Source organism: Manis javanica, chromosome 11, assembly GCF_040802235.1.
Source record: "Manis javanica isolate MJ-LG chromosome 11, MJ_LKY, whole genome shotgun sequence".
Taxonomy (NCBI): Eukaryota; Metazoa; Chordata; class Mammalia; order Pholidota; family Manidae; genus Manis; species Manis javanica.
In genome coordinates, this window is record NC_133166.1 from 35084435 (window position 1) to 35097982 (window position 13548).

At 42.5% G+C, this 13548-nt stretch overlaps 1 protein-coding gene across 2 annotated transcripts in view; it reads left to right on the forward strand.

Annotated features, from left to right (window-relative positions):
- The first annotated feature begins 10001 nt into the window (after positions 1-10001).
- Positions 10002-13548, forward strand: part of PDE3B (phosphodiesterase 3B) — a 177303-nt gene continuing 173756 nt past the window's right edge. Inside the window, exon 1 of one of the 2 annotated variants that reach the window (XR_012122619.1) lies at positions 10002-12490. Coding sequence is in view for 1 of the 2 variants with exons in the window: in XM_037026925.2 (XP_036882820.2) it covers positions 11042-12490 (1449 nt within the window). In the remaining variant the exon portion in view is untranslated. The remainder of the gene's footprint in view (positions 12491-13548) is intronic. The other variant, XM_037026925.2, reaches the window with a different exon arrangement.

The window sequence follows — 13548 nt, forward strand, 5'->3', positions numbered from 1 at the left end:
ACCCAAGAACAAAACCCCGGGGCCGGACGGATTTAACTCGGAATTTTATCAGACACACAGAGAAGACATAATACCCATTCTCCTTAAAGTGTTCCACAAAATAGAAGAAGAGGGAATACTCCCAAACTCATTCTATGAGGCCAACATCACCCTAATACCAAAACCAGGCAAAGACCCCACCAAAAAAGAAAATTACAGACCAATATCCCTGATGAATGTAGATGCAAAAATATTCAATAAAATATTAGCAAACAGAATTCAACAGTATATCAAAAGGATCATACACCATGACCAAGTGGGGTTCATCCCAGGGATGCAAGGATGGTACAACATTCGAAAATCCATCAACATCATCCACCACATCAACAAAAAGAAAGACAAAAACCACATGATCATCTCCATAGATGCTGAAAAAGCATTTGACAAAATTCAACATCCATTCATGATAAAAACTCTCAGCAAAATGGGAATAGAGGGCAAGTACCTCAACATAATAAAGGCCATATATGATAAACCCACAGCCAGCATTATACTGAACAGCGAGAAGCTGAAAGCATTTCCTCTGAGATCGGGAACCAGACAGGGATGCCCACTCTCCCCACTGTTATTTCACATAGTACTGGAGGTCCTAGCCACGGCAATCAGACAAAACAAAGAAATACAAGGAATCCAGATTGGTAAAGAAGAAGTTAAACTGTCACTATTTGCAGATGATATGATACTGTACATAAAAAACCCTAAAGACTCCACTCCAAAACTACTAGAACTGATATCGGAATACAGCAAAGTTGCAGGATACAAAATTAACACACAGAAATCTGTAGCTTTCCTATACACTAACAACGAATCAATAGAAAGAGAAATCAGGAAAACAATTCCATGCACCATTGCATCAAAAAGAATAAAATACCTAGGAATAAACCTAACCAAAGAAGTGAAAGACTTATATTCTGAAAACTACAAGTCACTCTTAAGAGAAATTAAAGGGGACACTAATAAATGGAAACTCATCCCATGCTCATGGCTAGGAAGAATTAATATCATCAAAATGGCCATCCTGCCCAAAGCAATATACAGATTTGATGCAATCCCTCTCAAATTACCAGCAACATTCTTCAATGAATTGGAACATATAATTCAAAAATTCATATGGAAACACCAAAGACCCCGAATAGCCAAAGCAATCCTGAAAAAGAAGAATAAAGTAGGGGGGATCTCACTCCCCAACTTCAAGCTCTACTACAAAGCCATAGTAATCAAGACAATTTGGTACTGGCACAAGAACAGAGCCACAGACCAGTGGAACAGATTAGAGACCCCAGAAATTAACCCAAACATATATGGTCAATTAATATTTGATAAAGGAGCCATGGACATACAATGGCAAAATGACAGTCTCTTCAACAGATGGTGCTGGCAAAACTGGACAGCTACATGTAGGAGAATGAAACTGGACCATTGTCTAACCCCATATACAAAGGTAAACTCAAAATGGATCAAAGACCTGAATGTAAGTCATGAAACCATTAAACTCTTGGAAAAAAACATAGGCAAAAACCTCTTAGACATAAACACGAGTGATCTCTTCTTGAACATATCTCCCCGGGCAAGGAAAACAACAGCAAAAATGAGCAAGTGGGACTACATTTAGCTGAAAAGCTTCTGTACAGCGAAAGACACCATCAATAGAACAAAAAGGAACCCTACAGTATGGGAGAATATATTTGAAAATGACAGATCCGATAAAGGCTTGACGTCCAGAATATATAAAGAGCTCACACGCCTCAACAAACAAAAAACAAATAACCCAATTAAAAAATGGGCAGAGGAACTGAACAGACAGTTCTCCAAAAAAGAAATACAGATGGCCAAGAGACACATGAAAAGATGCTCCACATCGCTAATTATCAGAGAAATGCAAATTAAAACTACAATGAGGTATCACCTCACACCAGTAAGGATAGCTGCCATCCAAAAGACAAACAACAACAAATGTTGGCGAGGCTGTGGAGAAAGGGGAACCCTCCTACACTGCTGGTGGGAATGTAAATTAGTTCAACCATTGTGGAAAGCAGTATGGAGGTGCATCAAAATGCTCAAAACAGACCTACCATTTGACCCAGGAATTCCACTCCTAGGAATTTACCCTAAGAACGCAGCAATCAAGTTTGAGAAAGACAGATGCACTCCTATGTTTATCGCAGCACTATTTACAATAGCCAAGAATTGGAAGCAACCTAAATGTCCATCGGCAGATGAATGGATAAAGAAGATGTGGTACATATACACAATGGAATACTACTCAGCCATAAGAAGTGGAAAAATCCAACCATTTGCAGCAACATGGATGGAGCTGGAGAGTATTATGCTCAGTGAAATAAGCCAAGCGGAGAAAGAGAAATACCAAATGATTTCACTCATCTGAGGAGTATAGGAACAAAGGAAAACTGAAGGAACAAAATAGCAGTGGAATTACAGAACCCAAAAATGGACTAACAGGTACCAAAGGGAAAGGAACTGGGGAGGATGGGTGGGCAGGGAGGGATAAGAGGTGGGAAGAAGAAGGGGGGTATTAAGATTAGCATGCATGGGGGGGAGGGAGAAAGGGGAGGGTGGGCTGCACAACACAGAGAGGAGAAGTAGTGACTCTACAACATTTTGCTAAGCTGATGGACAGTAACCGTAATGTGGTTGTTAGGGGGGACCTGATATAGGGGAGAGCATAGTAAACATCGTATTCTTCATTTAAGTGTAGATTAAAAATTAAAAAAAAAAAAAAAAAGAAAGAAAGAAAGAATAGGGGGATTACTCCTTAACAGGATAAAACTATTGGTAAATCAAAGATCAACGCATGCTTTAAATATCCTTAATGTTGATCACTTAAAGGGTGTCAGATGATCAGCTATGGAGGTACTTTTTTCTGGTAATATTCCTTTCTCTTAATTAAAAAAAAAAAAAAAAAAAGCAGTTATTGTGTGCTGACCTCCAATGAGTTCTGCACAGTGGTATAGAGGGCATGTCAACGTGTGGGCAAAGGGTCTGTTTGTTTCTATGCCGAAGATCAAGGCCTAGCTTGGATACCCAGAAAATGAACTAAGATACGATATGAGGAGGAGCTTCCGGCATCAGCACTCTCTGGAGGACTTGTGCCGGGGGATGATCATCAAAAAGCCTCCACAGGGATCCGGATGATGCTGCGGTTGTGGCTGCATCCAGCCCACCGTCTCCTGGACTTGCCATAGAAATGAGGAGGGCGATGTCTAGGCTGGCATGTGCATACAGTGAGACAACGAATTTGACCGGATCTGTACTGTTGAAACTCTACCAGGAGTTGGGAGGGGTGCAAGTTGTAGCACTCCAAAATCTCATGACTATAGACTATCTATGGTTAAAAGAACATACGGGATGTGAACAGATCCTAGAAATGGGCTGCTTTAATTTGTCTGATGGTTCAAGTACAGTTGGACAATATCCATCATATCATAGACAAATTTTCACAAATGCCTAGGGTGCCTAAATGGTTTTCTTGGCTTCACTGGAGATGGATGGTAGTTACAGATTTGCTTTGTTTATGTCACCGTATTCCTATTATGTTAATATGTGTGTGCAAATTAGTTAGTAGTTTAAAACCTATACATACTTAAGGTACTCTACAAGAAGATATGTCAAAGAAATAATCAATCCTCCCATGTTTCCTTCATATGCTTCATCTATAGCTTTTCTTCTTCCTTCCTAATTACAACCCTTAAATAGAATTCGTGCCTCATATCGAATTTACCGAGTATCATAATTCCTCCAGGTGGTAAAGATACCTCGAGACAAGTGCTGGGCATAGAAGCCACAGGGCATAAATCTGCAAAGAAGTAAAAAGCTAACCTTTGCAAACAATATGGCTTCTCTCTCACTTACCAACTTTACATTTCCCTGTATGGCCCCGGAAGATGACTGGTTAGCCAGAGACGGGTAAGATTCCTCAAGGGAGGAGCAACCTAAGACATTCACAGTCGCAGGGGGGCCATCAGGTGAGAATTTGGGGATCAACAGAGGTGAGGCTCAGAACCTCACCCCCCCCTGCTTTGAGAGAAATCTTCTGCATCCGTGGATGTCTTGCTGCCCTTGTCTAGCCTGGATTAATACTTGGTCCATAGGCATACACCTGATCATCTGATCATCTACATCTGCCCTCTTACAGCCCTAAACTATATTTTCTACCTTTATCTTGCATCTACCTACCACTTCAGCATTTTATTAAAAATAAAAATAATAATAATAATAGGAGAAATGTGGGATCAACATATAAATCAAGTACAAAAATCAAACGAATATTCATATTTGACCTGATTGTTTATAGGTCGTAATGCATGATCAAAACCGAAAGTTTCTGTGATGAATGCCCTTGTACTGTTCACCATGTAATAATTTATTCACTATGTAAGAATTCGTTCACCATGTAAGAACTTGTTTGTTATGCTTCAGAAGATTGGAGACTGACGAGAATTAGGCTTGAGATGGATTAATGATTGTACATTGAGCGTTGACCCCCCATACTGAATTTTATTGTTGTTAACAACCATTTGATCAATAAATGAGAGATGCCCTCTCAAAAAAAAAAAAAAATGTGTTGAAAAGGTGATATAATCTGGGAATCTCCTTAGAAAAACTCAGTTGATATACTTCTGAAAAGTCCTGAAAGGATGGGGAGGGGTAAGGAAGAGGATATAATGTAAGAAAAAAAATTTACATTTACCAAGCATCTAGTCATTGTTATATTATAAATTAATTTAATGCATAACAATAATCCTATGAGGTGGACATTGTTCCCCATTTTGTAGATTAAGTAGTTAAGATGAGATATTAACTAACCTCCAAGGGCATGCAGCTACAAAGTGGTAACTATATGTGACTGATGCTAGCTTCCTTCTTCCACAGCACACTGCCCTGGCTTTCCAGTAAAGTTCCCAGAGCTTCTGTACTGCTGTGTGCAGCTTATTAACACACACTGACACATTATTTTCTTCTATTTGCAATGATCATATGTAATGGCTCACTTATTAGTTAACAGGAATGTAACTATAATTTTATTTCCAATCCCAATGTTCATTTAAAAAAAATTTACTAATTAATAGTCTCACATGATGCTACATGAACTGATTGCATCTTTTTGAGCTTCTCTTTAAGTAGGTTTAGTAGAGAAAACTTACTTGTAAATTTTTCTTTGGTGTGTCCTGCTACTGGCTCCATTTGGAATCTAGAAACACAACTGCTGTCCGGGGTAAAAGGCAGCTTGCTCTTGCTCCCTCCTGCATGTTGCTTGGCCTGGCAGTTTGTCACTCTTCTGGGCAAGAATCCAGCTTGTGGTAGTGAGGTGGTTTTGTGGCAGAACTCCACAATTAACCACAAGTTCAGTGTCAACGGTAGGCTGCCACCATCGTGGCTGTGATCCTTCAGATCTGCTGGGATAGCCAGAGCCGAAGAAACTACTGCTTGTCTAAGGAGGGAACAGGAAAACTTGGAAAGAGTTTGCATTGCTGTTTATTGTTCAAGATTCAGGTTTTAGGTTTAATACAAAAAATCCAGGAAATTTCAGATTAATAGTTATAGATTTACTACTTTTACCATTTTTCATTTTTTGGGGGTAAAATTATAGCAAATTTGTGTCATAGGTAAAATTGTTGCTCTGAAAGCTAGAAATAGAAAAGGGAAAATTCTTAAAGTAGTAGCATATATCCTTTCATACCAAAAGAAATCTAGATACTATTGCTTGAATTAAAAAAATTCATCCACATATCTCTTAAATATTAATTTTATCTGGAAACTATAAAACATAAATATATAAGTTTTCTATAAATCTAGAGAAGGGGAGTTTTTTAATGATTTTTGTACAAATAGATGTTAAGAAAAATATTTCCCAATTATAATATGGAATCTTTTTTTTCTATTAAATTATATATTAGGAGTTTCAACTAAAATTCATTGACTCATAAAGTAAAAAAAATAATCAAAGGACATATAACTAAAATACCTTATTTTATTTTTGAGAAAGGCAGACACACTTCAAAAAATTTTTAGCATTGACTGAGTACTCTGCTGGGCATGGCATGGAGATTGAGCTAAGAATGAATAAGACAGAATACTTGTATTTGAAGAGCATACTGAAGAGGTAGCCATGTAAGTAAAATAATAACATGAACATTCATATAACAAATAGTAATACTAAATACCAGTTCCATATTAGGTTCCCCCACACCCCATCTCTCTAGCTTCCTATACCTTACACTTTTGTTTTTTGCCCATTCATATCTTACATGCCAGCCATAGGATACTTGAAATTATCCAAATGCACCATGGTTGCATTCCTCTGGATTTTTGCACTTGCTTGCTTCCTTTGCCTGAATTATCATCATTTCTCTCTACTTAATTTAGGTTACTTCTATTCGTCTTTCAATACTGAGCCCAGAAATCTCTTTCTCTGATTCCCTATGGGTATCACTTATTTGATATTCCTGCTTTGGTCTGGGATGGGGGTCCCTCTCTAAGCTCCCAGAGTACAAAAAGTTTACTTACCTCTACATCACAGTACCTATTACTCTGGGTTCTAGTACTGTTTTTTTCTGGCTTCACTGTGAACCCTTAACAGAACCACCCCTGTACCCTTTTCAGCTAGCACTATGCTCAGCACAATGCCCGGCACTAGATAAATGCTGAATGAATGTGTCCATTAGGAGAGAGCGAGTAAATGTTGGTGAAGGGGAGTGGTATATAGAACTGAGAGGTAAAAGAAGTGAAAAATTAAATATAGAGATGAAAGAGAGAAGGCCAGGAGAGGAGAGGGAGATGAAGGCAGCCATCCAGATAGACACTGGAGAAAGAACTAGAACTGGTAGAGAAAGAGAAACAAATCCTAAATATAAGCTGAGACAATCACACAGCAGGAACACTGGAAAAATCTCTTCTTTAATAGTTTTGAAGTACTGCTCCCAACAGTTTTTATCGTATATTCTTTTGTGCTCTTTCTTAGTCTATGTGTATAGGTAGGCCCTTTCTCCCACTTAAACTGGCAGTTTGAGGAAGCATCTAAAAGACTATATATTTCTTTAAATGTTCTAAATAGCATCTAGCACAGTGTTCTGCATATAGGGGTCACTTGATAAATACTTGAGATGAACTAAAGAGTAGGTCAAAGTGAGGTTCAGATTCTGAGATGAGTATTAGTTGGAAGGAAAATAGGTATAGGTAACATATGTAGGCCCAGAGTTGCTACTGCCCATTGAAAACAGTGAGCCTTTCTGTACCAGAGAAAAGCCAGGCTGTTTTTATTTTCAGATGTAAGCTTGTAAATGTTAATTATTTTTTTCAAACCCTTTTAAGGTTTTCATGTATCTTAAGGAATGGCTCTAGTTTTAGGAATTTGGAATCTTGGTGATACTGGTCAATTTACTAGCTATTCCTGAAAGTTTCTTTGATATTTACAATTTGTCAGACTGTTTTATATCATTATCTCTAAGAAATTAGCACGGCTTTATTACTGAATTCTGAAACATCACATTTTAGAAAGAGCACTCAGTTCTAAGATTTTCCTAAATCTAACTCAAATCCACTTTTTATGGTGTATTTCAGAAGTTTAAAATTTTTCTTTCTTTTTCCTTCTTCCCTACCTCCAGTTCTCTCTCCTTTCCTTCCCTCCCTCCCAAAGGTTCCAAAGAGAGGCTGCAGGTCAGAGTAGGAGGCAGTCAGGTTCTGGGCTGGGACACCTCCTCTTCAATAAGAGCAGTCTGTTTTTATTTGCATAACATTTCTTTTGAAAAATGTTTAAAAATCATGGTTGAGAGGCAACAATGTAGAATGGGAACAAGTAATAAGCATTCTTAAAGAACTGATAGTAGCCATTATTCTCTGCTTTTCAATTGCTCTCAGCAAATGTTTAGAGGCTGCTCCTGAGGTGTTGCCTCATCTTGTTATGGGACAGTGATGATGTCTGGACAGGTGTAGCTGTTGAGATGCATTGAAAAATATTTAATTTTTGAAGAGAATTTCTGGGAATACCGCTCTAAAAAGGACTTTCTTTACATCTGGATTTTAGAGTTAGGAAATAATTCTGTCTTCTTAAACAAGGTATAAGGACATGCAGTTACACTTACCAGAAGACTGTACAAGTGGGGAGAAGGAGCTTAGACTTAATATGAGGCCCATTTGTTATTGCAGCTTCTCTGAGGATGCAGGTTTAAGGAGAGAATAAGGGACTTCACAGTGAGGGCAATTTACTATCCAGCAATAGTAAACTAAAGAGATCCCAGAGGAAGGCCCCATGGGTGTTCTAACAGTTGGGCTGAGAAGTAATGCAACTTCTCAACTGGTGCTTGCAAGGTTAGATGGGTGAGCAGGTTGTAGCATTCATGTCTGTCAATGGGGTCCTTAGCCACTAGACTAAAGTTTAGGGGCAGAAAGCTTTTGGTTCTGAGACTAGAAAGACTTAGGTAGGGTTTTAGTTTCTCCGTAGTTAATGGAGCATTAGCAACTTATTGGTGTGGGTACCTAAAATGTAGAGTAAAAAATCCTCATCCTATAAATTGGGGCACATGGAAAAACTGGGTCTTTGGAGCTTGAGGGCAAGGACCCCCCCTTATTAGAACATACGTATATACAGGGGGGTTGCGTTTCACCAGAGTGAATCTGGATCTAGGTGGTAAACACTAGGCTCCCATGTCATGGATCATCAAATTGGGAGAATAGTTCTAGCTGAGAGATCATGGGTCAAGATGTAAGGGAAGGCAAAGTCAGGTAAAATGAGGCTGGGATAGAGAGTACTGAGAAAGTCAGAGGTATTCTATGACTTTGTCTTTTTTTTCACAACAGATAATGGTTATACATTCTTGAACCTAAAGACAAGAGTTAAGTAATTCTATTGGTTGGTTACATCTGGCAAAAGAATAATAAAATAATTTGAACTCTAAGAAATGTGGCCTACTGATGATCTTTGACAAAGACTGTAAACAAGAGAAGGGTGTTGCTATAAACATAGCCAGCTCATTCTTTTTGTGCATATTTTTAGTTAAGTAAACTGATGGTCTTTGGTCACATCCTTGCATTTTATTTTAGAATCCTCTTAGGTGCTGGGGTTGGTGTTCAGAGGGAGGCACTCCATCTCTAGGTTATTGAAAGAGTTGAGCTGTTGGCCTCAGAAAGACCTGGGAAGACAGCTGAAAGGTGACTAAAGGGAGAGCTGGGAAGTGTGAAGAGGGCTTTGAGTTTTACTTTCAAGATAACGGCCCTTTGATACAAATCCTTTTTTTTTTTTTTATTTGTGCACACTGAGTTTGCTTTAGTTTGGTGGTACAAATAATTCGAAGGTTGCTCTTGGCAATCTGAATCACGGAGTCTAAGAATGTCTATATATTTCTGGCATACAGAAATCCTACCTTTTTAAGTCTGGAAGAGACTTTAAAGGTCATCAAAATTAAAGTGCTGCATTTTACAACTGAGAAGACTGAGGTCTGTAAAAGTTATGTGACTTGCTTAATGCTGAGGCATGAATTGCTGGATCAGGACGCGAACCTATGATATAAATTTCTAGTCCACTACTATTCCTATTACCGTGTCTATCTTACCTCAGGTGACAAGCCAAGGTTTTAAAACAAAACTTTAATATAATTTGTTCTAAATTTCAAGTCAATTTATTATTTCTTATGAGAATTTATAATGGGCTTTTCAATAATGCTGGTGCTAGTTTCTCATGCCCTTCTGTAAAAGTTCAAAATGTATCAAGTTTCCTACTTTAATCTTTGTCAATGATGAGTTCTGTGCATATCATTTTAAAAAATGTATTTGCTGAGCTCTGTTGAAATGAGATTAAAAAAAATTTCAGTTGCTGTGGTGGAGAAAAGACCCCATGGATTTTTATCTTTTAGGGCAAGCATTGAGTAATCAGTCTGAAAACTCTATAAAATATTTTTTCCTTTATCCAAGAGACAGAAGAGAGAAAATCCTGGTCTTTTTTTCATCTCGGTCAAATTCTCGTGCTCATTTCTTAGTGATTTCTATGTATGCAAACTATGACGATATACGAAAATTGTCTGTTTTAGGTCATGGCTGTGGGCAGAGATTAATTGGTGAAAAATGGGCCTGTTTGTGGGGTTTACCACACAGTAAGGTTTCTCATCTCCCTGGAAAAATGTGGAATTAGCTCTTGGAGAAATGCAGGCTTGTCATGAGGTTGAACGGAGAGTTTAGGTGGAAGGAAACACAGTTCACTCTCTAAGGCAGTTATGATTGGTTAGATTCCAGGGCAGTCCCTTTGGTGCAGCAAAGTTATTCCCACTTTCAAGTCAGTGTTTCCTACATGTTGTTAGTTTCACAGGCAATTCACAGATAGCATCTTATTTGGCTTCTTTCATGGCCAACTGATTCAAGTTGGGCAATGGCCTTGGAGAGGATGCCTCATCCTCCCATTCCCACCTCTGGAACAGGCTATTGGAATGAAAAAGCCTTCAAAGTAGAACTATGTTTGTTGAGGGGCTACGCATGTGAACCAGTGGGTGTGGTATGTATGGCAAGGGTTCGGAGTGGAGGATGGGACGTTAAGTTTCTCTCCTGTGAAGGTGGCTCTTGGGGAAGACAAGCTCCATAATACCTACTTGGATGCTCCCGGAGAGCACTCCACGTGCATGCTCCTCCCTGAGAGCCATTGTAAGGATGCCGGGCCTTGCCGGATGGCCAAAGTATCCACGTTTTTCTTGAGGGCAGACCGAGCCACAGCGATTTGGGTTTTTTCCTCCTCGCGGGGGTGGTGGCTGGCCCCGGCAAGTCCCAAGGGCCCACCATAGAACGGGATGAGGTCAGAGATGGACACGCCACCTCCCCCTCAGCTTGGTCTCTCTTCTATGCACTCTCCTTGGGGACCACAAACGCCCCCTTTACCCAAATCCCTACTAGTGATCTGTCGAAGCCTGGTTGAGTGTCCGTGACTTACCCCCACGGGGAACCTGCGCGCCTGGGGTTTTAGGATGGCGGGCCTGCTCGCTGGCATCCGAAGAGGACCCTGCCCATGCCGCCCAGCCCCTGCCCAGCCCCCGCCGGACTAAAGGCTGCCGCGGCGGGACAGGGCGCGGGCGCGGACGCGCGGGCGGCGGGACAGGGCGGCGGGCGGGGCGCGCGCCCGGCCGGGGCACCCGCGGGGGAGGAGCGCCCGCTCGCGCGCCCAACGGACCAGGCAGGGCCGGGAGGTAACTGTTGCAGCCCGCGGGAGCCTGGGGGCGACGCCGAGTCTCCTGCCCCGAGAGTTGCCCGAGGAGAAAGGAAGGGGTTGCTGAAGCGGTCCCGGAGAGAAGCCCCTCCCGCCCGTGTCCTCAGCCAGTATGTCGCGGAGCCCGCCGCTCCTCCGCCTGCGCGGCGGGGTCCCCGGCCCGCGGCGGCGGGCGCAGCCCTGACGCGCTGCCGAGTCGGGGGCGCCCCGAACACGGAGCGGGGCCGAGGGGGAGCGAGTGGCCGTTGCGGTCCGAGCCGTGCTGAGCCCCGCGGCCACCCCGGGTTCTCGGCCATGAGGAGGGACGAGCGAGACGCCAAAGCCATGCGGTGCCCGCAGCCGCCGGGCGGGCCCGGCTCGCCCCCGGAGAGTCTGAGGAACGGCTACGTTAAGAGCTGCGTGAGCCCCTTGCGGCAAGACCCTCCGCGCGGCTTCTTCTTCCACCTCTGCCGCTTTTGCAACGTGGAGCTGCTGCCGCCGCGGCGCGGCTCCCCCAGCTCCCGGGCGCGCATCTCGCTGGGCGCCCTGGCCGCCTTTGTCCTCGCCCTGCTGCTCGGCTCGGGGCCCGAGGGCTGGGCCGCCGGGGCCGCCCGGCTGCGGACCCTGCTCAGCGTCTGCTCGCACAGCCTCAGCCCTCTCTTCAGCATCGCCTGTGCCTTCTTCTTCCTCACCTGCTTCCTGGCCCGGACCAAGCGGGGCACAGGCCCGGGCCGGAGTGGCGGCGGCGGCTCCTGGTGGCTGCTGGCGCTGCCCGCCTGCTGTTACTTGGGGGACTTCTTGGTGTGGCAGTGGTGGTCCTGGTCTTGGGGGGACGGAGACGCAGGGGCCGCGGGCCCGCACACGCCCCCGGCGGTGGCGGGCAGGCTGGCGGCCGTGCTGAGCTGTGCGGGCTTGCTGACGCTCGCGCACCCCGTGCGGCTCCAGCACAGCATCCTGGTGCTGCTCTTCTCCGGCTGCGTCTGGTGGGTCTCCTTCACCAGCCTCGGGTCGCTGCCTGCAGCCCTCAGGCCGCTGCTCGCCTGCCTAGTCGGGGGCGCTGGCTGCTTGCTAGCCCTGGGGTTGGATCGCTTTATTCAAGTCAGGGAAGCCCCTCATCATCCTCGGTTGTCCAGTACCGCGGAGGAAAAAGTGCCTGTGATCAGACCCCGGAGGAGGTCCAGCTGCGTGTCGTTCGGAGAAACTTCGGCCAGTTACTCTGGCAGCAGCAAAATGTTCAGGAGACCTTCGTTGCCTTGCATTTCCAAAGAACAGGTATGTGATCAGAAAGCAAGGCTTGGTAAGGAAGTGAGTGCGGTTTTATCGCTTCAATTCCCGAGTTGAATTGGCATATTTGAAAGCATGTAAACTTCGAGGGTGAAAAAAAGTTTTATTCTGGAAAGAATTCCTAAAATACAGGGGCCTTTTTAAAAGTGCAGAATAACCTTTTATCTGTGAACAGAAGTGGAATAGCAGACTAATCATGCTACATCTTTTAAAGACTTTGTTCATGCAGTAGATGAATTCAAAGAATGGAGTGATTTGCAGATTAAGATAGACTTTTCCTTTATTGTTTTTAAATGTTTACTATTAAATGTTATTAATTGATTAACAACATTGTGGCATACTCTGATGTGTATCTTTTAGGTGCATTTATCTGTTGCTGTCTTAATGGTGATGTCTCCCCAAAGATGACATACAGCCATTAGAATGAGGGTATACACGTATATATGAATTTTAATCAGTGTGGTTTCATTATTCTTGGTAACTGAGAGGAAGAATTTGAAATCTTTTAATGAACAGTGATGAGCTTTGGAATAGGCCTGTTTAAACGAAAAAAAGACTTGGAAATAATTTTTAAGAATTTCCCTTGCCCCAGTTTCAGCAGTATAGGCTAATATGATCTTTTACAGAGTAACTCTTGATCGTGTGTTTTTGTTGCATAATTAGAAGATGTTGTAACAATTTAACCTTTAAACTTAGTAATGTCTGGGAAGATGCCAAAAGCATTTCCTTTTTTTTTTCCTGTAGGTTTACATGTTTTGTTTTTTAAAGGAATTTAAATCATCATCAGGGAGTGACCTTCCATTTTTATATAGCCTGGAGAAATCTTACCTGTGCTACACCACCAAGAAACCCAACAAGTATAGGTACTATTTACAGAGCATTTGCTAAGTACAAAATGCCTTACATATGTTGTCTCAAATCCAAATACAGGAACTCTGTATATGTGTGGTAGGTGACATCAACCTCAATTTAGAGATGAGTAAATCGAGGCTTAGAGATAACCCAACTTCACACATTTAGTATGTGCAGGGCTGGGATTTGAACCG